Genomic DNA, 24,692 nt, shown 5'->3' on the forward strand with positions numbered 1-24,692 from the left:
CTTCTGGAGTTTTTAGAAATAATCATTTTCTGTGATAAAAACGGGGTTTTCGTGTAAATGATAGGCCAAACCGCAGGGAAATATCTGCATCTTCCCCTCGTGTAAACGGGGCCAATAAAAAAGCAACAATCTTTAATGAAATGGCAGCTGTCATGATAAGAGTTTTAACACCTGAACCTAATAATTGAGTATTACATGTTCCCATGACAACTGATTGTCAGGAAACAATTGGTAAATGGCAGTTGCTGGCACTATAAAGAGTCCCTTCAGGCAACACTAATATGTGTTGGAGGTCAAGTATGTTTTTTATGAATCTTTACTTGTGTTGTTGAGGTGGTTAGTTGTTGTATTTTTGTTTGGCCATGGAGGGTACTAGCCAACTCTTAAGGTATGATGATAAATTGTACTATTTTAACCATTTGTTAACAAGTGGCATTCATCTAATACTTTTTTTTTTTTTTTTTTTTTGTCTACAGTTTTTCTTTGGCACTTCTCAGTTTTTGTGTCTGTGACCATTTTGGAAGTGGTAAGGTTTATCCAGGCAAGTTCTATAATTCATGTTTGTTAGCATGTCTGTTTGATTCTTTCTTTTCCCCTTTTTTATTTTTCCTAGTTGGTGGCTTTGTCAGGAGTGGTTTTCCTTTATACTATGAGGCTGGTTTCCCCATGCAGGATGTGAAACCACGAAGTTCCTACAGCTGGTATGGTGCTGATGTATCAAATCCCATCAGTCCTCAAAGATCAAGGAGTAACACTTACAGTGCTGCACAAGTTAAGGGTGTGTATAGCAGTGTAAGCTATAGTCCTCAAAATGGCTTTTCTGGTTTTGGACCAGTGACTAATGTATATAAGCCTGGTTCTGACTCTGATGCTAGTAGTGAACTTCAAGGATCTCTGATATCTTCAACTGGTAGTGGCAGTCTTGTTTCTGGTTCTGTGACCACTGCAATGGGAACAAGTATGCGCACTGAGTCTCTACCTGAGCCAACACAGCTCAACTATCAAACTGTAGTACAGTCTAGTAATGAGTCTGTGGTGTCTAGTAGCCAGCAAATAGTGCAGAACAGCTCCCAGTCCAGTGGCCAATTAGTGGAAGTCAGCTACCAGTCTGCAGTGCAGCCCATTGTCAAGCCTCAGAGCAGTAGACTTCAAGTTGTTTCTAAGTTATCTTCTGGTAACAGGCCAGTCCAGATTTCAAGTTCTACCTTTTTGGTCAAGCCTTTGCAGCAGAGAAATGATTCCTCACAACCCAGCTATCAGTTAGGGCAAGCCAGCTTTGGATATGGACTTGTGCCATTACTGAGTGGCCAGCAAGTAGTGCAGTCACGCTATGGTTCCACAGTTCAGCCTAGTGGTGTGCCGCTATCACAGGCAAGATACCAACTTGTGGCCCGGCCCAGCCTCCAACAATCTCAAGCCAGCAGCCAGAACTCTGAACAAGCTATCTCGCAATCTGTGGACCAGTCCAGTGGCCTGCAATCAGCCCAAGCCAGCATACAGTCTGTGGACCAGTCTGGCATCCAACAACCCGCCCAAGCCTGCTCACAGTCTGTGGACCAGCCCAGTGGCCTGCAGTCAGCACAAGCCCGTTACCAGTCTTTGTCCTGGCCAAGCAGTCTGCAGTCAGCACAGTCCCGTTACCAGTCTGTGGACCAGCCCACTGGCCTGCAGTTAGCGCAAACCAGCTCTCAGTCTGTGTCCCAGCTCAGCGGCCTGCAGTCAGCACAATCCCGTTACCAGTCTGTGTCCCAGCCCAGCAGTCTGCAGTCAGCACAAGCCCGCTACCAGTCTGTGGACCAGCCCAGTGGCCTGCCGTCAGCGCAAACCAGCTCTCAAACTGTGTCCCAAATCAGTGGACTGCAGTCAGCACAGTCCCGTTACCAGTCTGTGTTCCGGCCCAGCAGTCTGCAGTCAGCACAAGCCCCTTACCAGTCTGTGGACCAGCTCAGTGCCCTGCAGTCAGCACAAGCCCGTTACCAGTTTGTGTCCCGGCCCAGCAGTCTGCAGTCAGCACAAGCCCGTTACCAGTCTGTGGACCAGTCTGGCATCCAACAACCCGCCCAGGCCAGCTCACAGTCTGTGGACCAGTCTGGCATCCAACAACCTGCCCAAGCCAGTTCACTATCTGTGGACCAGTCTGGCATCCAACAACCCACCCAGGCCAGCTCACAGTCTGTGGACCAGTCTGGCATCCAACAACCCGTCCAGGCCAGCTCACAGTCTGTGGACCAGTCTGGCATCCAACAACCTGCCCAAGCCAGTTCACTATCTGTGGACCAGTCTGGCATCCAACAACCCGCCCAGGCCAGCTCACAGTCTGTGGACCAGTCTGGCATCCAACAACCTGCCCAAGCCAGTTCACTATCTGTGGACCAGTCTGGCATCCAACAACCCGCCCAGGCCAGCTCACAATCTGTTGAACTGTCAGGTAGCCTGCTGTCAGCCCAAGCCAGCTCACAGTCTGTGGACCAGTCTGGCATTCAACAACCAGCCCAAGCCAGCTCACAATCTGTTGAACTGTCAGGTAGCCTGCTGTCAGCCCAAGCCAGCTCACAGTCTGTGGACCAGTCTGGCATCCAACAACCTGCCCAGGCCAGCTCACAGTCTGTGGACCAGCCCAGTGGCCTGCTGTCAGCGCAAACCAGCTCTCAGACTGTGTCCCAGCTCAGTGGACTGCAGTCAGCACAATCCCGTTACCAGTCTGTGGCCCAGCCCAGCAGTCTGCAGTCAGCACAAGCCCGTTACCAGTCTGTGGACCAGCCCAGTGGCCTGCCGTCAACGCAAACCAGCTCTCAAACTGTGTCCCAAATCAGTGGACTGCAGTCAGCACAATCCCGTTACCAGTCTGTGTTCCGGCCCAGCGGTCTGCAGTCAGCCCAAGCCCCTTACCAGTCTGTGGACCAGCTCAGTGCCCTGCAGTCAGCACAAGCCCGTTACCAGTCTGTGTCCCAGCCCAGTGGCCTGCAGTCAGCACTAGCCCGTTACCAGTTTGTGTCCCGGCCCAGCAGTCTGCAGTCAGCACAAGCCCGTTACCAGTCTGTAGACCAGTCTGGCATCCAACAACCAGCCCAAGCCAGCTCACAATCTGTTGAACTGTCAGGTAGCCTGCTGTCAGCCCAAGCCAGCTCACAGTCTGTGGACCAGTCTGGCATCCAACAACCCGCCCAGGCCAGCTCACAGTCTGTGGACCAGCCCAGTGGCCTGCTGTCAGCGCAAACCAGCTCTCAGACTGTGTCCCAGCTCAGTGGACTGCAGTCAACACAATCCCGTTACCAGTCTGTGTTCCGGCCCAGCGGTCTGCAGTCAGCCCAAGCCCCTTACCAGTCTGTGGACCAGCTCAGTGCCCTGCAGTCCGCACAAGCCCGTTACCAGTCTGTGTCCCAGCCCAGTGGCCTGCAGTCAGCACTAGCCCGTTACCAGTTTGTGTCCCGGCCCAGCAGTCTGCAGTCAGCACAAGCCCGTTATCAGTCTGTAGACCAGTCTGGCATCCAACAACCCGCCCAAGCCGGCTCACTATCTGTGGACCATTCTGGCATCCAACAACCAGCCCAAGCCAGCTCACAGTCTGTGGACCAGTCTGGCATCCAACAACCCGCCCAGGCCAGCTCACAATCTGTTGAACTGTCAGGTAGCTTGCTGTCAGCCCAAGCCAGCTCACAGTCTGTGGACCAGTCTGGCATCCAACAACCAGCCCAAGCCAGCTCACAATCTGTTGAACTGTCAGGTAGCCTGCTGTCAGCCCAAGCCAGCTCACAGTCTGTGGACCAGTCTGGCATCCAACAACCTGCCCAAGCCAGTTCCCTATCTGTGGACCAGTCTGGCATCCAACAACCCGCCCAAGCCAGCTCACTATCTGTGGACCAGTCTGGCATCCAACAACCCGCCCAGGCCAGCTCACAGTCTGTGGACCAGTCTGGCATCCAACAACCAGCCCAAGCCAGCTCACAATCTTTTGAACTGTCAGGTAGCCTGCTGTCAGCCCAAGCCAGCTCACAGTCTGTGGACCAGTCTGGCATCCAACAACCCGCCCAGGCCAGCTCACAGTCTGTGGACCAGTCTGGCATCCAACAACCCGCCCAGGCCAGCTCACAGTCTGTGGACCAGTCTGGCATCCAACAACCAGCCCAAGCCAGCTCACAATCTGTTGAACTGTCAGGTAGCCTGCTGTCAGCCCAAGCCAGCTCACAGTCTGTGGACCAGTCTGGCATCCAACAACCCGCCCAGGCCAGCTCACAGTCTGTGGACCAGCCCAGTGGCCTGCAATCAGCACAAGCCCGTTACCAGTCTGTGGACCAGCCCAGTGGCCTGCCGTCAGCGCAAACCAGCTCTCAGACTGTGTTCCAGCCCAGCAGTCTGCAGTCAGCACAAGCCTGCTACCAGTCTGTGGACCAGCCCAGTGGCCTGCCGTCAGCGCAAACCAGCTCTCAGACTGTGTTCCAGCCCAGCAGTCTGCAGTCAGCACAAGCCCGCTACCAGTCTGTGGACCAGCCCAGTGGCCTGCAGTCAGCGCAAACCAGCTCTCAGACTGTGTCCCAGCTCAGTGGACTGCCGTCAGCACAATCCCGTTACCAGTCTGTGTTCCGGCCCAGCAGTCTGCAGTCAGCACAAACCCGTTATCAGTCTGTGGACCAGCCCAGTGGCCTGCAGTCAGCACAAGCCCGCTACCAGTCTGTGTCTCAGCCCAGCAGTCTGCAGTCAGCACAATCCCGTTACCAGTCTGTGTTCCGGCCCAGCGGTCTGCAGTCAGCACAAGCCCGTTACCAGTTTGTGTCCCGGCCCAGCAGTCTGCAGTCAGCACAAGCCCATTACCAGTCTGTAGACCAGTCTGGCATCCAACAACCAGCCCAAGCCAGCTCACAATCTGTTGAACTGTCAGGTAGCTTACTGTCAGGTAGCCTGCTGTCAGCCCAAGCCAGCTCACAGTCTGTGGACCAGTCTGGCATCCAACAACCCGCCCAGGCCAGCTCACAGTCTGTGGACCAGTCTGGCATCCAACAATCCGCCCAGGCCAGCTCACAGTCTGTGGACCAGTCTGGCATCCAACAACCAGCCCAAGCCAGCTCACAATCTGTTGAACTGTCAGGTAGCCTGCTGTCAGCCCAAGCCAGCTCACAGTCTGTGGACCAGTCTGGCATCCAACAACCTGCCCAAGCCAGTTCACTATCTGTGGACCAGTCTGGCATCCAACAACCAGCCCAAGCCAGCTCACAATCTGTTGAACTGTCAGGTAGCCTGCTGTCAGCCCAAGCCAGCTCACAGTCTGTGGACCAGTCTGGCATCCAACAACCAGCCCAGGCCAGCTCCCAATCTGTTGAACTGTCAGGTAGCCTGCTGTCAGCCCAAGCCAGCTCACAGTCTGTGGACCAGTCTGGCATCCAACAACCCGCCCAAGTCAGCTCTCAGACTGTGTCCCAGCTCAGTGGCCTGCAGTCAGCACAATCCCGTTACCAGTCTGTGTTCCGGCCCAGCAGTCTGCAGTCAGCACAAGCCCGTTACCAGTCTGTGGACCAGCCCACTGGCCTGCAGTCAGCGCAAACCAGCTCTCAGTCTGTGTCCCAGCTCAGTGGCCTGCAGTCAGCCCAAGCCAGCTTACAGTCTGTGGACCAGTCTGGCATCCAACAACCCGCCCAAGTCAGCTCTCAGACTGTGTCCCAGCTCAGTGGCCTGCAGTCAGCACAAGCCCGTTACCAGTCTGTGGACCAGCCCACTGGCCTGCAGTCAGCGCAAACCAGCTCTCAGTCTGTGTCCCAGCTCAGTGGCCTGCAGTCAGCACAAGCCCGTTACCAGTCTGTGTCCCAGCCCAGCAGTCTGCAGTCAGCACAAGCCTGCTACCAGTCTGTGTCCCAGCCCAGCAGTCTGCAGTCAGCACAAGCCCGCTACCAGTCTGTGTCCCAGCCCAGCAGTCTGCAGTCAGCGCAAACCAGCTCTCAGTCTGTGTTCCAGCCCAGCGGTCTGCAGTCAGCCCAAGCCCCTTACCAGTCTGTGGACCGGCTCAGTGCCCTGCAGTCAGCACAAGCCCGTTACCAATCTGTGTCCCAGCCCAATGGCCTGCCGTCAGCGCAAACCAGCTCTCAGACTGTGTCCCAGCTCAGTGGACTGCAGTCAGCACAATCCCGTTACCAGTCTGTGTCCCGGCCCAGCAGTCTGCAGTCAGCACAAGCCCGCTACCAGTCTGTGGACCAGCCCAGTGGCCTGCCGTCAGCGCAAACCAGCTCTCAGACTGTGTCCCAGCTCAGTGGACTGCAGTCAGCACAATCCCGTTACCAGTCTGTGTCCCGGCCCAGCAATCTGCAGTCAGCACAAGCCCGCTACCAGTCTGTGTCCCAGCCCAGCAGTCTGCAGTCAGCACAAGCCCGTTACCAGTCTGTGGACCAGCCCAGTGGCCTGCCGTCAGCGCAAACCAGCTCTCAGTCTGTGTTCCGGCCCAGCGGTCTGCAGTCAGCCCAAGCCCCTTACCAGTCTGTGGACCAGCTCAGCGCCCTGCAGTCAGCACAAGCCCGTTACCAGTCTGTGTCCCAGCCCAGCAGTCTGCAGTTAGCACAAGCCCGTTACCAGTCTGTGGACCAGCCCAGCAGTCTGCAGTCAACACAAGCCCGTTACCAGTCTGTGGACCAGCCCAGTGGCCTGCTGTCAGCGCAAACTAGCTCTCAGTCTGTGTTCCGGCCCAGCGGTCTGCAGTCAGCCCAAGCCCCTTACCAGTCTGTGGACCAGCTCAGTGCCCTGCAGTCAGCACAAGCCCGTTACCAGTCTGTGTCCCAGCCCAGCAGTCTGCAGTCAGCACAAGCCCGTTACCAGTCTGTGTCCCAGCCCAGCAGTCTGCAGTCAGCACAAGCCCGTTACCAGTCTGTGTCCCAGCCCAGTGGCCTGCCGTCAGCGCAAACCAGCTCTCAGACTGTGTCCCAGCTCAGTGCCCTGCAGGTGGCACAATCCCGTTACCAGTCTGTGTCCCGGCCCAGCAGTCTGCAGTCAGCCCAATCCCCTTACCAGTCTGTGGACCAGCCCAGTGGCCTGCAGTCAGCACAAGCCCGTTACCAGTCTGTGTCCCAGCCCGGTGGCCTGCAGTCAGCACAAACCAGCTCTCAGTCTTTGGACCAGCTCAGTGGCCTGCAGTCAGCGCAAACCAGCTCTCAGTCTGTGGACCAGCTCAGTGGCCTGCAGTCAGCACAAGCCCCTTACCAGTCTGTGTCCCGGCAGTCTAGATTCCAGGTCTTTCCTAAGCCACAGCAGTCAAGTTACAGGTCTCTTTCCAGTCTTGGTTCCAAACCTTTGGAGCAACCCACTAAAATACCACTTCAAGCTATGAGTCTGATGCAGTCTGTCCAGCCTGGCTTTCAAGATCCAGCACCTTTGCACTCTCAGACTACTCAAAATAAGCATTTATCTCCAGGCATACTGAGGTTGTTGCATCAAGTGAAGTCATAGCTGCATACTTTGCCCTGTGTTCTTCATTTAGTGTTAACTTTTGTTTTTGAAAAAATAAACAAACCTGTAATCTCAAGTGTCTACTCGGAGTCTTAGTATTGTTTGTACTGCATTAGCATGACCTCATCTTTGTTTAACAATCTGCTTTGTTCTCTCCTACGTTTACACCTGGAGATGAGTTTTGGGTGTAAAGGTGTCTAAAATGTTTTGAGCTTATCCACTTTCTACAACTTCTAGAGGTAGTTGAATGCATTTGACTAGATTGCTTTCATAGTGTAAACACTCATGTGGTCAACTTCAAATGGCCATGAATGACCAACTGACCCAATGCATTAACATTATGGGAAGCATGCCACCCTTACGACAGTTTAAGTGTGCTATTAGTATACTTTTTAAACAAAGTAAACTGAGTGTGTATTTATAAATGTACTTCATGTACTTCAAAAAATACTTAAAATTGCACTTGTATTCTTGACATGCTGACAGAAAAGTCTAAGTATATTTGACTTTACTTGTACTTAATTTTTGATCGAGATGTACTGAAAAGTATTCTTGGCTGCTTGTTCACTGTTTCATAAACCTAGATTGTTTAATTTTTAGGGAAAATGTATGTTCCTAATTCTGAGTATCTGAATTTTTTTGTATGATTTTATAATGCTAGTATACATACTTCACTTTCCCCTCCATTGACTGAATTTTCCAGCCAGCCATGTGTTCACTGTTGTCACGGAAGGGGCGCTATAACACATCTTGGAAAGAGTACAGAATCTCCTGATGAAAACAGGTAGTCCAGTAGCCAACTAGGTGAACCCGGAAATGTTGAGTACACCAAAGTTTTATTGCAGAAATATGAAGTATGGGTCCCCAGCATACAGAAACTGCTGGATGCTAATGTGCATGTTGAGCAATTTGCATAATTACCATAATTAGCATTATTAGCTTAATCGTCCATTTTGACCAGATATTTTGCACTGTATGGCCAATTTCTACAATATGTGAGTGGTTTTAGAGGATGCTGATTTCATTTTTGGCATTTTAAGTTTTCAAAAAACTACTTTTATTACATATTTTGATTCATTTGGGCAAATTCTGATTACTTTCAGTAATAATTTTAGTTTATTTTTATGGTATACAAAATAATCTTACATTTCAGAATCATGAGTGCTCTTGTGAATGTTGATGCCCTGTTTTCAGTGTGTAGTGAGGCTGAATCCCCTCCTGATACTTTTGAAGATTCAAAATTGCTTTTTGGATAAACGATGAATCTGTTAGGCTGAATGTTATGCACTTCTGGAGGGAAAAGCAATGCGGGTATTTGACATAACTTGGATCCTGCAACTCTACGATACATATTAATGGGGTAGCTCTTTAAGACACCCAATGAGATCATGACATGACCTAAGCCCATCACCATGTGTGATCAACGAACTATGTACAAATATTCACTGTATACATGCCATACAAGACAGGCCACACAAGTCGCTAGGGCAACGCCTGAATGGCAGAAGGGCTGCCCAGGTTGGTCAGCAAGTCACAAGATCCAACGGGGACCCAGTTAAAACTCCGCCAGATGCAAGAGTTAAAACTGAGTCTGGGCAACCCGGGTCAGCCCGCCAGACCAAAGGCTAACCAAGAGGGCCTCACCTCCGCACCACACAAAGCACACACTGGCTACCACCTTCAGGCAAACTGCTGTGCCTCACAATTAATTAACAAAAGGCAGCCTCATCAGCTTCACTATCCTCGTCTGTCCTGGTGAGTCGAGCAATGGTCCAAAGACACTTCTTGGGCCCTATCTTGCACCCAGCGCAATTGACTTTGTACACCGACGCATGTATCATTCCTATTTCTCACCCGACGCACAGCGGACTTTTCCCTCCACAGACGCACGTCAGTAAATTAGGGAATGAACTTGCGCTTCAGCAAAAAGAGGAGGCGTGTTCCGGTGCAAACGTTCCCTGGTGCTATTTTGCAGTTCCAGAAAACACGTTTTTCAGATGCTATTTTAAGGGCGCATGCTTGGCCATAATGTAGCGTGTGCACAACGCGCATACACTTTGCTTCTCTCATCTACACAGACGCAGCAGTTCTCATTTTTGCAAATCATACATAATTACAAGGAAAAATATTAACACACAAAATGATTGTTGTGTCCATGAAGATGTGAAAAAATAGGCATAAATCTAGCTTACACATTTACCCAAATTATCATACGCCTGTTTAACCGAAGATAATTTGAGTGTCTTTCTCCATCCCCAAAGTCACTTCTCTGTGTTTTACGGCCCTGACGAGAACGTCGGTCTCCTCGGCTGTGAACCGCTCCTTGCGCACGCCTGGCAAATCCGCCGTTATAATAGCAATCCGCCATGGAACAAGCGCGCCTGCTCTTAAAGGGAATGTGAGATGACGCTCTGATTGGTTTATTTCACGTTACGCCCAAACCACACCTATGAGTAATGAAGCGACTTCAGACCAACACATTTTAGATTTGCGTCGGCGCAAGAGTCATTTATCCCGCCGGTATAATAGCAACAGCGCCTGAGATCCGCCCTCAAAGTTACTTGCATTTCGCGCTTGATACTTGCGTTTCAGATCGCTAAAATAGGGCCCATAGTCTTCATTTTAGACACACGTTCATCACTGTGACGATCTTGCACAACTTTGTAGGCAGACCAGTCCAGGGGAAGAGGAGTAGAATGGAAGCATCATCCCTCCTCTGTGTTCTAGAAACCCTCTCTCGGATGCTCTCTTGGACAGTAGCTGTTCTTGGCACTTCTTTCAGAGCGGGTGGAGTCAGCTTCTTAGGGCCTGTATAAAGTTCAATGGCAATACTGCTGTTAGCTACCGGACAGAATTTCTCAGCTTGGAGCCTTGTCAGACGGGGAACTTTTAGTGACGTAATCCCACCGTCTGGAGTCGCCACTCCAGGGAACAGGATCCCTGCAGGATTTTGCACAAACTGAGTGGCCATGGCATGTCTTGTGCGGCGGGTGTGAAGACTACAAGATCAAAGTTATCACCCCAACTGTGAATAGGGCAAATGCACCTCTTCAGTCCATACCAGCAGGTACTTGAATAAAATCATTTGTTGAACTTAATCAATTTTAGTTCAACTTAATGCATTTGTTTAAATGTAGGTAAAATAAATTGAATGCAACCACTTACGATAATTTTTTTTATTAAATTCAACAAATAATTTTTTTCAGTGTATATGCATCATCTGAGGCATATTTGGCAGCTGACTTACGGAACCGGAGGACCTCATCATATGTTACAATAAGACCATGCTCATTTAGGTTCCGAACCAGTTCTGAATTACCATGCTCATGATGAAGTTTTACAAGCTAGCCCCAAAGTTGTCTGATTCCAGCTTTTATGGATGTGCTGCTGGATGCATTGAGCAAGTGTAAGTGAAGTCTTAGGAGAATTAGACTTGTATCTTGAATGACCCTTTCATGCCTAAAGCTGCCAAGGTCGTATTCACGAGGCAATGGAATATTCTGGACCTCTCCCCGCACTTTTCTGACAAACTTGTCGACATCATCATCGTCGTCATTGAATAGGCCATTTTGTCCTACTAATCTGAGTTATTTAGCAACGTACGGCCTAAAGCCAACAATCGTCTGGCATCCTTTAACCCTCAGTACAATAACGGCATCACCATAATAATCACACAGGTTGGCTAGCATTTGCTTCCGGCACAAACTCCCAGAATTAGCCATAAAAAAATCATGTCATTTGGAGACAGTCCATGTCACTGACTTGTTTGCACTCATGTGGTCTGTGACCGAAGCTAGGCAGCTGTGAACTGGTTTACTAGCAGTTGCATTAGAGTCAATAGGTACCTTCCTGAAAGCATTGTAACACTTGGAGTGATACTGAGCATCAGCTTCAGGTAGGTCCATGATGCCATTCACCCGTAGCTTCACAACTTCTGCCCAATCATCCTGCCGTTCATCACATTTAAACAAAATCACATCTTTGAAGGGTGGAAGGCCTGGCCTATTGAAAGTCACAGAACAAGCACTGTTTTGAATACTCAAAGGCAGAGTTCAGAACGAATGATTCGCTTTCTGGGATGAGTCTGACTTGCGTTTGCTCACGTTTCTAGAGCGAGAAGTATATGAGCTGTAGCAAAATTTGTGACATAGCACAGAAGCTGATGAAGCACCTTCAGTAGCAATAATGTTTGACAAAGTCTCATGTATAACTGTGTCTCCTTAATTAGCATAGTAGTCCCTTGGACCCAGATATTTTAAAGTTGCCATCCTTGCCACTGTATGGAGCAAACAGACACTTCTTTCCCGACATTTCGACCTGATCAAACCATCTCTCTTTGTTTTGAAAGTACTTGACCCTAGAGTTGAATGGTTAAATAATCCTCCACAACAACTTGAGAAAGCAGCAATAACACTGAATATCGACTGTTTTTAATCCTTTCCTTATCAAACCACAAGTCTGAATTAAAAAAAAAGAAGAATCCGAAATTTTAAAATAATGGTAACTAATTTTAGAACACCAGATTCACCCACAAAATGGATCTGACTATAAATTCACAATGTATTGAACAATACTGTCATAACTCTGTCCACCTTTTATCTTAATGTGAAAGCATAAGTAATATCAACATTAAAATGTCAACATTAAAGGGTTAGTTCACCCAAAAATGAAAATTCTGTCAGTAATTACTCACCCTCATGTTGTTCCAACTGCGTAAGACCTTCGTTCATCTTCGGAACACAAATTAAGATATTTTTGATGAAATCTGAGCCATGTCTCACTCCTCCATAGGCTGCTATTGTGTCCGAAACTTGCTGGCCCAGAAAAGTTATTAAAGAGATCGTTAATATAGTCCAAGTGACTCCAGTAGCTCAATCTTAAGTATATCAAGCGACGAGAATACTTTTTGTGCGCAAAAACAAACAAAAATAACGACTTTATTCCACTATTCATTTCCTTCTCTCCGGACCTCTAGTTGGTTCGCGTAGTGTTTTTGCGCAGCGCGTCTGTGTTACACGTCACCACATAGGCTCACTATTGGCCGACGCCGGTCATGTGTGTGATGCGTGATGACGTGCAACACAGACGCGCAGCGCAAAAACACTACGAGGCCCAGAGAGAAGGAAATGAAAAGTGGAATAAAGTCGTTATTTTTGTTTGTTTTTGCGCACAAAAAGTATTATCGTCGCTTGATAAACTTAAGATTGAGCCACTGGAGTTACTTGGACTATATTAACGATCTTTTTAATAACTTTTCTGGGCCAGCAAGTTTCGGTCACCTAGCAGCCTATGGAGGAGTGAGACATGGCTCAGATTTCATCAAAAATATCTTAATTTGTGTTCCGAAGATGAACGAAGGTCTTACGCGGTTGGAACAACATGAGGGTGAGTAATTACTGACAGAATTTTCATTTTTGGGTGAACTAACCCTTTAAATCCCTTGACTGACTTTTGTTCGAATATAAGGGTGATATAAGAAAAAAATATTTGCAAGGTGAATTTCGACTTTAAAACTAGACTATGCTCCCTTGCTTTACAACATAGCCTACTTATTACAACTACAACAGCTAGCTGCAACAGCTTATTTGCATAAAAACATGATTGGACCTCAAAAAATTTAAATAAATTTAGGTTAGCAACATTCATATCAAAGAGCAAGAACTCTTGTGATTCTGAAATGTGAGATTATTGTGTTTACCATGAAAATAACCTAAAATTGTCCGAAATTAATAAAAAATGTCTAAATATATCCAAACTTGTTATAGAATTACCATTTTGAATTCTGAAAGTGCCAGAAATGAAATCAGCATCCTCTAAAACCTCTAAAACCACTCACATATTGTAGAAATTGGCCATACAGTGCAAAATATGTGGTCTAAATTGACAATTAAGCTAATAATGCTAATTATGCTAATCATGCAAATTGCTCAACATATGTGAATTAGCATCTGGCAGTGTCTGTATGCTGGGGACCCATACTTCACATTTCTGCAATAAAACTTTGGTGTACTCAACATTTCCGGGTTCACAATGGGGCTCTATGGGCTGCTACTAGACTAAGAGGTAAAGAAGCCACAATAACAAGTGATAAAAGAGAGCTTGGGCAAATGTAAAATAATGTGATCATCAAACATCAAACAGCATAGCCTACATAGGTTCAAAACTGCCTAAAGTTACAGAATGAAATGTCGGCCCAGGAAGGGTTAATGACTCTGAAGCTTTGGGGGTGTTGATTTTTAAATTGATGCTCAAGAGTGACCTCACGCCAAATAATGACAGATTGGAAAATTGGTGCGTTTTATTCAACTCCAGATTTTGAGGGAGATCGTATACGAGTCTAAAGTTTACGATCACGTGAATGCTTTTTACAAGTGAGAATAGTACAAATCGTTCAAAATATTAAAGAATAACAGAGTCCCCACCACAACTATAACCATTAACGATATGGTTGGAATATAAAAACGGTGGCTAGAGGCTAATCGTTATGGTTATCATTCTTGATGTGTGATGGCATTTTAATAAACAATTATACTAAAACTCTGATGTAAATGTGTTGCCTCATCCGCGAGTTCATCTGCATCGTTTTGCCTCGCTTAACATTCATTTGTGATCAATAATTTGGAGATCGATACAAATAAAACTATGCATAAGCTAAATAAGATAACATTTAAATATGTTTCCAATCTGTTTATATTTTTCTTTTAACCTATTAATACAGGTTTAACAGAGAAAACAAAAATTGATTCATAATAAACGAAATACTTTGACATTTATAATCTGCATATTCCCAATATACAGTAAATGAACACTCATCTTAAATATCTGTATATAATCAGTGGAGTGATATATAAAAGGAAACTCCTGCTGCTTTTTTTTAAGGGAGGGAATTGGGATTTTAATAATTTTTTAATAATTTTTATTTTTTTATTATTTCTTTAATAACAGCGCCACGTTCAGGACACTAAAGGCATTTCACTCAAGAAACAGCACAGAAGTAAAACGTAAGGTTTATTTGTGCGTTAAAAGACAGTCGTATGGATTTACATGGTTATGTACATATTACACTAATAACACTTCAACAGAAAACAAGTTCAAGTCAATCAATTGCATTTTAAAACGTCTGTAAATGGCATCAGTTCCTGTGCTGCACATTATGGGCTGAAAGTGAAAAGCTTTATTATATAAATGAACATCCACCAGGCAGATGCATCTTTTATTATTATGTAGATTGTTACAGATTTGAACTGCTGGTCCACAAAACAGCCATGAGGAAGCAACTGCAGTGTAGATGTGTTGTAGATGTAGGCCGGAGCTGTGAGGTCATGTGATGGCGTTCAGCAGGTTCATCAGGATAAGCCTCAGCACAACATAATAACTGGATTATTAAATATGAACATGTCAGTGCGGCTAAACGGTACACACCTTTCTGAGAAGAAAACTAAGCAATGGAGTGCAGTTTTAACTCTCTGAGCTGCATGACATACAGGCACATGTAAAATAAATATCAAGATGCTCAATAAAGCGTGTACAAGCCATAGTGAAATGAGTTAATGATCCTCAAAGTGATTTCTGAAATGTGAAATATATGGGCTCGTGTTGAGGTGAATGTTGGCAGCACAGGAACTGATGGCCAAACAAGCCACTAAGCATCAGTCTCTTTCTCCAGCTCTTTACCCACAAATCTAGGATTGATGGGATGGGATGTCCTGAAAGGGTCAAGGGTCACATGTTGAAGCTTTCTCCACACCCACACGTCCCTTTGATGTTGGGGTTGTTGAATACAAACTCGCTAGAAAGTTTCGTTTCGACGAAATCCATCTCTGTGCCGAGCAGCGTCAGCTGGGCCTTCTTCTCAATGAACACTCGTGCGCCTGGAGAAATACACCGCAAATATGATTATTCATAACACACTTCTGTGCAAAAGTTCAGGGTCAGTCATTTTTTCTTTTCTTTTTTAAAGAAATTAATACTTTTATTCAACAAGAATGCAATACATTTATGAAAAGTTGTTATAAAAGTTCTCGATTGCACAAAAATGCTGTTCTTTTGAACTTTCTAATAATAATAAACTGTTTCAGCATTGATAATAATCAGGAATGTTTCTTGAGCAGCAAATCAGCATATGATTATATCTGAAGGATTATGTGACTCTGGAGTAATGATGCTGAAAATTCAGCTTTACATCACAGGAATAAATTACACTTTACAATATATTCACATAATATTTCACTTTTTTTACTGTATTTTAGATCAAATAAATGCAGCCTTGGTGAGCAGAAGCGAAAAACATTTAAAAAGTGTAAATAAAATATAATATTGTACTAATTTGTCATCTCACCATCTTGCAGCACCTCCTCGTCTGATTTGTCTTTCTCTTGAGTGTAGTCGAGAGTGTAAGTGAGGCCATTGCAGCCTCTGGTTCGAACACCGACCTTCAGGCCGATCTGTTTGAAGACGGATGAAGAACCCGAAGAATGAGACGGGGGAAATGCATCAAATGCTCGTGACGACTAATAAGAGAACAAATACTCACATATTCTGGTTTATTCTGTAAGAGCTGTTTGACTTTATTCACAGCTGAAGGCGTCTGGAAATGAAGAAAAGACAGAGATGTCAAATCAACGTCCTTTAGTTAACTATTTGCAAATAAATACACTCTTTTAGTTGTTTTCCCCTAAAGTTTGCTACAAAGACTATTCAAATTATAATTTTTAACAAAATATATATATATAACCAGAAGAAAGAAAATATAGTTTATCTGACAACTGTCCCATTATCTGTTGTTTTCATTTTCTACTAAGGTTCAAATTTCACCAAAACTTTTCAATAATTCCACTTCAGTTGCAAACAACTTCTCAAAGAATGTGGAGGTGTTGATGTCTGGTGAATTACAGGAGACTGGACACAAACTAATACATTAAACCATCCAGATTAAAGCACTTTGTGTGACGTCTGGACTCTCACATGTGACTCCATGTTCTTGAAGATGCTATCTATCTATCTGACAATGGAAACCCACATGTATGGCAGTCAGTAAATATCAAGGCTGATAGTGATGAAGGAAGCCTTTAATACCTTTAAGGCAAAACTAGAGTTTATTTTATTTTTATTTATTTTTTGCCACGCATAAAGCAAAAGAATACATAAGTGTCAGCTAAACTTAAAATGACTCAGCGATTTACTGCAGAGCAAGTAAAATACACTAGTCTACTGGAAATCGTTTTAGATAAAGAGCATAGGCTATGCTAAATGTAAAATGCATTGTATCACACATAGTAAAGAATGTTAAAACTGCTTTGACAGCAACTACATGTAGCGTCAAACAGTGGCATCTGCACGTGCGCAGTAACATGTTGATTTAAATCACTGATTGTATAAACATTAAACAACTTTAGCACGTAAGTTACCCAGTAAACATCTGTGTTACAGCAGTGGAATGCTGAAATTCGTGAGATTAACAACAAAACTAAATTATAAGCGTGTTATCTGATCACAGCAACATGGATAAGATCCTGCTGTCCTGACTTTACCCTGAACAACTGCTCCTATTCACCCGGACAGGACACACAAGTAAGTAGAGTGAATGACAACAACTTTAAACAGGCACAAAGGTAACTTATATTTGAAGGGCACGACGAGGCACATCTAGAAGGTTCTGTAACGTTAGTAACTTACATAAACATTATTAAGCGCTTGATACGATCTCCAAGCATCTGCTAACGGCTAACCTGCCCAAACACTGACCTTCACGTCAGATTTAATTGAAACAACTCAACCACATTGCAATAACCTGCTCTTACGTTTGAATATCCATCTGACTGTCTCAGAATGGACGACGTTGTCTATGATTATACCGTTATTTATCGGATATCCGAGCACTGGCTACGGCTAAACGCATCTGTCATGTAACGTCATGCTATGTCAAGTATTTGAGAACTAAATGTTTGTTCGGTCTCGTCATGGTGTTGAAAACGGAGTCAACACTCACCAGGGTTAAAGCGGCTCTTGTTGGCAGTATTTTCCGTCTGCTAACCGCCCTTACAGTCGCCCGTGCTATGGAGGCTGACATGTTGAAGTTACTTAAGCACTTCGTGTTTGGATGTAAACACCAGAGGTAATGCAAGGAACGCCCTCCCCACAGAACGCAGAGGATTGGTTGGTTATTTGATTGATAGCTTATACAGCCTATGAGTAACCGTTATTCAAGACTTTAAAACCGCCATGAGACGGATGAAATTACGCAACTAATTTTTACGTAAAGATAAAGAGGACGTACTGATTATGTGCTCCTGGGACCCAGGAATAGACTTTTGTCCACTGTAGTGGACATTATATTTTAGTAAATTTCTCTGACACCATACATGTCACATGTCACAACCTGGGTGTCCTGTAAAGAGCACATTCAGGACTTTTCAGAGATACCAAATGTTTGGAGGTTTCACCATGAAAACAGCTTATCATTGGTCTTTAAAAATGCCTGATTCATTTTTAATTAATTAATTTTGTGATGCAATGTAGCACTCTTACGGAAATATGATTATATATTGTAATTATAATTTAAATCGGACTACTTTTCAAATTGTATTTCATAAACCAACATTCAAATCAAAAAATGACTTTCTGTAGCAGAACAGGGCCTTGATTTCATAATGTCCACTGTAGAGGATATCAGGACTTAAATCATGTTTATCAGGCATTTTGGGAGACACAAAAAGTTAATATGAAATATTAGATATTATTATTAAAATGTTGCTAATTATTACTCCAATTATTACACTTCTTTTTTCATTAAAAGTTGCTCAGAGAACACATTAATTGCAAATTAGATACAGTGTATAGATACATTGCATTGCATGGGAATATTAATTTATGGCCATTTTACCCACATATTGCATAAAGTAAAATGGTGTATCAATTCATTCCGTTATATCTTTCATAACTCAGTTGAGAATCATCTTTATACAAATTTTGGTTAAAAAATCCTGAAACCCCAAAATTGATTGGTGATTGAAAAAAAAAAATCCTATTGTTTTTGCCTATACATAAAATTTCATTTCATTTTATTTTTTAAACAACTGAGTCCTGGTGTCCACTACAGAGGACATAGCACATATGAATAAAATATCATTTTTCAAAAAACTTTTTTGCTATTTGTTTCTTATGCTCTAAACAATGTGATGACATGAAAAAAAAAACTAAATTCAAAAAACTTTTTTTCCTGAGTCTCAGGAGGATATGATTATAAAGTGCTGAATGATTATAGTAAATGATTTAAAAGTTTCATAAACATGAGAAAAATACTTTATTGTAATAGTTGCATTTGATTCTAATAACCAGGGTCATATAGTTAAATGAAACTTAAAACAATTTCTGTTGATTGAAATAATGTTGCCTCGAACATAAACTGAAATAAGTTGAAGCACTAAAATTATTAAACGGAAATAAAAACCTAAAACTAGCCAAAGTAAATTAAGCCTAAATAGCTATTTTTAAAAATATAAAATAAAATGACAAAAGCACACAGCAAAATGACAAAAAAAATGAAACTAAAATTGACATGAAAACATTATAATAAAAGAAAATTCACAATATGAATAAAACTTTAATAAAACTGCTAATAACCATAGACATTCTTGATGTGTTTATACAGTATATCTATATAATTAACTATGTCCTGCATGGACTCAGAAAGGCCAGTTAAATATCCACTAAAATAATCGTTTAAATCTATAAATTCTTAGGATTGGTACCTGATATACAAGTGGAAATTAACCCCATTAATCAATATATATATTGATTTTCAAATAAGTGTCTTTTAAAGGGTGGTTGCCTTGCACATTCACTTCAACTTGTCTGCAGATCCCTTGATCCCATCTTGCAATATGCTGCTCTTGAGTGGGATTTGGTGGGACGATCCAGCCTGAACAGATTGCCAGTGGGGTGGACTAACTTTTCCACACAAGAAGTGACCATTTTTCTTTATTCAAGCTGTACAAATCACAATACATCATATCATAATGCAGGTGATCTGATAACACTGGTCTATTTTTAATCCAATACCTGTATGTTAAATGCTTTTTATGGGGTGCACTAACTTTTCTCTTGAATGTTTAACATTGTGGCGATACCAAATGTCTGCCATTAAAAACACTGCAGAAGTTAAACACACAGGCAAATATGAAAAATGTAAAAGTCATTACAAAAACACAGTGCAGAGACCTCATTATGACAAAATCCATTTATTGTCAAAAAAAAAAAAAAAAAAAAAAAAAGAAAAGCAAAAAGACAAGAGTTGAATTACTATTATGGAGGGAATTCATTTTGTTTATTGACATTGCAGCGAATGCAAGGTAGGCAGTGTAGCCTTCTTTGAAAAACATATGCAATTCAATCAGCAAAAAACAAAATACTTCTATAAATTATACAATAAAGCATAACTAAAACCAAGCCCAGTCGAACTGAAAAGCTCAACAATTATCCTGCATTAACATTAGCATTACTGTAAATACACAGACCCCAGCCGACGTTTCTTTATGTACATTTTTATACAAAATAAAATGCTTCTTGGAACACACACACAAGACGCACGATCGTGCAAAGTTTTCTTACTAAAACTATTCAAGCAAATTCAAAAACACACAATGGCGCTACAATCTAAATGACAAAGGTAATCAACTGGACTCTCAATTTAAAAAATAAAATAAAAACAGATAAAATGAGAAACATCAAGTTCATTCCACAATTAGAAAGAACAGAACTAAAAAGTAGACACCTGTAAAAGGCACATTGATCAAGGTGTACTAACTGGGGTTCAGGGTAATACTGGACTCAGGCTGTCGGAGATCAGAAACCGGCGATGGCTCGTTTCACAGCTTTACTTGAAGGGGCTCCACTTCTCCACAGACGCAGTTACAGACGCGTGTCTGTTGGCAAGACTACCTACAATATGATGGAGAAACACAGCATGGATTATGTAATAACAGGACATTATCAATTTTACATTCACCGGCCACTTTATTAGGTACACCTGATCAACACAAATATCTAATCAGCAAATCACATGCAGCAACTCTGTGCATTTAGAGATGATCAAGACGATCTGCTGAAGGTCAAACTGAGCATCAGAATGAGGAAGAAAGGGATTTAAGTGACTTTGAACATGGTCTGAGTATTTCATCTGATCTACTGGGATTTTCACGCACAACCATCTCTAGGGTTTACAGAGAATGATCCGAAAAAGAGAAAATATCCAGTGAGCGTCAGTTCTGTGGGAGAAATGCAGTGTTGATGTCAGAGGAGAACCAATGACCAGACTGGTTTAGCTGATAGAAATATATATATATAGAGTAACTCAAATAAGCACTCGATACAACCGAGATCTGCAGAAGAGCGTCTCTGAACACACACCAATCTCTGAACACTCAACACGTCCCACCTTGAAGCAGAAGAGCGTCTCTGAACACACACCAATCTCTGAACGCTCAACACGTCAAACCTTGAAGCAGAAGAGCGTCTCTGAACACACACCAATCTCTGAACGCTCAACACGTCCCACCTTGAAGCAGAAGAGCGTCTCTGAACACACACCAATCTCTGAACGCTCAACACGTCAAACCTTGAAGCAGAAGAGCGTCTCTGAACACACACCAATCTCTGAACGCTCAACACGTCCCACCTTGAAGCAGAAGAGCGTCTCTGAACACACACCAATCTCTGAACGCTCAACACGTCAAACCTTGAAGCAGAAGAGCGTCTCTGAACACACACCAATCTCTGAACACTCAACACGTCAAACCTTGTAGCAGAAGAGCGTCTCTGAACACACACCAATCTCTGAACGCTCAACACGTCCAACCTTGAAGCAGAAGAGCGTCTCTGAACACACACCAATCTCTGAACGCTCAACACGTCAAACCTTGAAGCAGAAGAGCGTCTCTGAACACACACCAATCTCTGAACGCTCAACACGTCCAACCTTGAAGCAGAAGAGCGTCTCTGAACACACACCAATCTCTGAACGCTCAACACGTCAAACCTTGAAGCAGAAGAGCGTCTCTGAACACACACCAATCTCTGAACGCTCAACACGTCCAACCTTGAAGCAGAAGAGCGTCTCTGAACACACACCAATCTCTGAACGCTCAACACGTCCAACCTTGAAGCAGAAGAGCGTCTCTGAACACACACCAATCTCTGAACGCTCAACACGTCCAACCTTGAAGCAGAAGAGCGTCTCTGAACACACACCAATCTCTGAACGCTCAACACGTCCAACCTTGAAGCAGAAGAGCGTCTCTGAACACACACCAATCTCTGAACGCTCAACACGTCAAACCTTGAAGCAGAAGAGCGTCTCTGAACACACACCAATCTCTGAACACTCAACACGTCAAACCTTGAAGCAGAAGAGCGTCTCTGAACACACACCAATCTCTGAACGCTCAACACTAGGGATGGGACGATACACTTAAAACTCACGATACGATGCACCTCGATATGCCAGGGTCACGATACGATACGTCACGATACGATATCAAAAAAGAAAAAAATATTACTGTATAACAACAACTTTATTATGGTGACGTTGAAGGTGGTGGTTCATGTTTGATGAGTTGGATGTGGTGTACGGAATGACAGCATGGCATAGCTTACAGACAGTCTTAAGGCCATTGCACACTGAGTCCGAAATTTTCGTATGCGTTTTTTCGTGTTCGTCAGCCTTAAAATTCGTCACGCACAGACACCTTGCACACTGAGTCCGATGCGTATTTATTAAACCTTTGCGCAAAAAAAAAAAAAAACGCAAAAAAAACTAAATGGATTCGTCAAGCAGTGAGGATGATTTCGTTGCCCTCTTTCTTCTTAAAAAGAGAAAAAGAAAGAGGAAAATATTGGGTCCATCCAATCCTGAGATTGCGCCGAGAGGAAGGAGAGTTTCACCTCCTTAAAGGAGTTGCGAAATTATCCCGAGCAATTCAAAATTTACCTCAGAATGTCAGTGGAACAGTTTGATGCTTTGCTAGCGATACTGGAGCCACATATTAAAAAGACGACGACCAGTTTCCGTGAACCAATCGATCCTGAACAGAGACTGGCAGTATGTCTAAGGTATGGACACACACACACACACACACACACGGCCGGCGGAAGCGCTGGGCAGACAGAACCGAACAGCTGGATTTTGTCGTTCGCTTGCACGGTGGCTCTGAATTGTCAAACACCATTCAAAATACAGGCTGTGAATCGCAGAAAACGCAGAAAATCGAAAAGAAAAGGTGAAATGTGACGTTCAGAGATATGTCTTCCTCAGCATAGGTCTTATGATACAATTTCCGGTTTCTTCGTGTGGGAAAATCACGCATTTATATTACACTGTTTTCTAATGCAGGTGCTCACCGAGACTGGGGCTCGAATCCAGCTAAAGCCAACTTTTTGTAATATTTATTATTGAATTAAATAAGCATTCTTTTTGAATGCATACTGTTCCAGTGTCAATAAAATATACATATTTTATTACATATACTACGCAAATCATGCAGCAGTGCCATCTATCTTTATTTCGCGATCCATTTTTTTCGACCTCGATGCGTTTCGTCACGTTTTGTATCGCAATATTTCGTCAAACGATATTTCGTCCCATCCCTACTCAACACGTCAAACCTTGTAGCAGAAGAGCGTCTCTGAACACACACCAATCTCTGAACGCTCAACACGTCCAACCTTGAAGCAGAAGAGCGTCTCTGAACACACACCAATCTCTGAACGCTCAACACGTCCAACCTTGAAGCAGAAGAGCGGCTCTGAACACACACCGATCTCTGAACGCTCAACACGTCAAACCTTGAAGCAGAAGAGCGTCTCTGAACACACACCGATCTCTGAACGCTCAACAGTCCAACCTTGAAGCAGAAGAGCTCCAGCAGCAGAAGACACACACCGGTGTCGCTCCTGTCAAACGAGAACACAAACTGAGGCTACAATTCACACGAACTCACCAAAACTGGACACCAGAAGACTGGAGGAACATCAACTGCTCTGCGTCTGGATTTCTGCAGTGACGTTCAGACGGTCGGGTCAGGGTTCAGTGTAAACAACATGAAAGCGTGGATCATCCTGCGTTGTATCAGCGGTTCAGGCTGCTGGTGTGTAACAGTGTGTTATATATTTTCTCGACACACTTTGGGTCTCTCAGTTCCACCTGAGCCTTAAACACCACAGCCGACCTGAAGTGTGTTACTGACCATGTCCAGTCCTTTATGACCATCTTCTGACACTTCAGGCAGGATAACACACTTCACAAATCATCTCAAACTGGTTTCTTGAACATGATAAGTTCACTAAACTCAAATGGCCTCCAGTCACCAGATCTCAATCCAGTAGAGCAGTTTTGGGATATGGAGGAACGAGAGATTCACAATCACATCATGTCTGAAAATCTGCAGCAAATGTGTGATTCTATCGTCAATATGGACCAGAATCTCAGAGGAATGTTTCCAGAGCCTGGTTGAATCTCTGCCATGAAGAATTAAGGCAGTTCTGAAGGAAAAATGGGGTCAAACTCAGTACTAGTGTACCTAATAAAGTGGCCAGTGAGTGTACATTAAGCAATGTCAACAGCAGCTTCATGTCTGATGTGTCAGAAAAACAGCTATCGAGTCACCAATGCTCTGGATTGTGTATCAGCAGTGGCTTCGAAAAAGGGACCAAAAGCTTGAATTTCTTTGTTTGGTCAGTTTTCTTTATGGAAAACAAACAACAACAAAATCCCTAAAAATGTGTCTGTCATTAGACGAATGCAGTGTCATTTTATTATAATTAATATACAGACGACAACATTGTCAAACTATCTCAATTCACACGGATCTGCGAAAAAAAAGATTAAAAACGCTGTTTTCTGCAGCCAGGCCAGTAGATAGCGATGTCATTTTGTAAAGAAACACTACGCGTCTATAGACTGAGCACGCAATACACATTCGCATGACGTCACCGGTTTCACAGAGTCACAGTTTTGTAGAATACACAGAGACAGTATAGTTTTCACTAACTTGCACTTTGAAACACGTTTTCTTTTTCTTTTTTTCTAAAAAACACTGTTGTTGTGTAAATGAACGGCCAAAACGCATAATTTTTCAGTTTTCAGTCGAAAGTGGTGTCGTGTAAATGGCCCCTTAGTTAACGATAATAACCCTGGACAGATGTTCATGTCTGGTTTGAATAGATCCATAGGAATCAACTGTTTGCAAAGTTTCTGCACTGCATAGACCACCATT

The 24,692-nt window shown here is 44.0% G+C and overlaps 3 protein-coding genes across 3 annotated transcripts in view; 1 reads left to right on the forward strand and 2 right to left on the reverse strand.

The window, feature by feature from the left end:
* The first annotated feature begins 281 nt into the window (after positions 1 to 281).
* LOC308690711 (uncharacterized protein) lies at positions 282 to 7,497 on the forward strand. The gene is made up of 3 exons (XM_081365366.1): positions 282 to 388; positions 477 to 526; positions 614 to 7,497. Exons 1-3 carry the CDS (start codon positions 363 to 365, stop codon positions 7,420 to 7,422), a joined length of 6,885 nt encoding a protein of 2,294 aa, XP_081221492.1. The 5' UTR covers positions 282 to 362; the 3' UTR covers positions 7,423 to 7,497.
* Positions 7,498 to 14,413: 6,916 nt separating this feature from the next.
* isca1 (iron-sulfur cluster assembly 1) lies at positions 14,414 to 17,598 on the reverse strand. The gene is made up of 4 exons (XM_081365318.1): positions 17,411 to 17,598; positions 15,956 to 16,009; positions 15,761 to 15,866; positions 14,414 to 15,293 (listed from the first exon to the last, which is right to left on the reverse strand). Exons 1-4 carry the CDS (start codon positions 17,489 to 17,491, stop codon positions 15,145 to 15,147), a joined length of 390 nt encoding a protein of 129 aa, XP_081221444.1. The 5' UTR covers positions 17,492 to 17,598; the 3' UTR covers positions 14,414 to 15,144.
* Positions 17,599 to 18,707: 1,109 nt separating this feature from the next.
* tut7 (terminal uridylyl transferase 7) overlaps positions 18,708 to 24,692 on the reverse strand; it is a 31,218-nt gene continuing 25,233 nt past the window's right edge. Inside the window, exon 30 of the mRNA XM_081365319.1 lies at positions 18,708 to 20,361. Within this exon, the coding sequence (XP_081221445.1) occupies positions 20,297 to 20,361 (65 nt within the window). The 3' untranslated portion in view covers positions 18,708 to 20,296. The remainder of the gene's footprint in view (positions 20,362 to 24,692) is intronic.

This window comes from Scardinius erythrophthalmus (genome assembly GCF_964197995.2).
Source record: "Scardinius erythrophthalmus genome assembly, chromosome: 5".
In the NCBI taxonomy this organism is placed as follows: Eukaryota; Metazoa; Chordata; class Actinopteri; order Cypriniformes; family Leuciscidae; genus Scardinius; species Scardinius erythrophthalmus.

Coding starts and splice junctions, on each gene's coding strand:
- isca1 (XM_081365318.1), bottom strand. CDS start 17,491: ATGTCAGCCTCCATAGCACGGGCGACTGTAAGGGCGGTTAGCAGACGG. Junction 16,010..17,410: donor CAAGAGCCGCTTTAACCCTG/GTGAGTGTTGAC, acceptor CTTCATTTCCAG/ACGCCTTCAGCTGTGAATAA. Junction 15,867..15,955: donor TACAGAATAAACCAGAATAT/GTGAGTATTTGT, acceptor GTCTTCAAACAG/ATCGGCCTGAAGGTCGGTGT.
- LOC308690711 (XM_081365366.1), top strand. CDS start 363: ATGGAGGGTACTAGCCAACTCTTAAG. Junction 389..476: donor GGTACTAGCCAACTCTTAAG/GTATGATGATAA, acceptor TTTTGTCTACAG/TTTTTCTTTGGCACTTCTCA. Junction 527..613: donor CTGTGACCATTTTGGAAGTG/GTAAGGTTTATC, acceptor TATTTTTCCTAG/TTGGTGGCTTTGTCAGGAGT.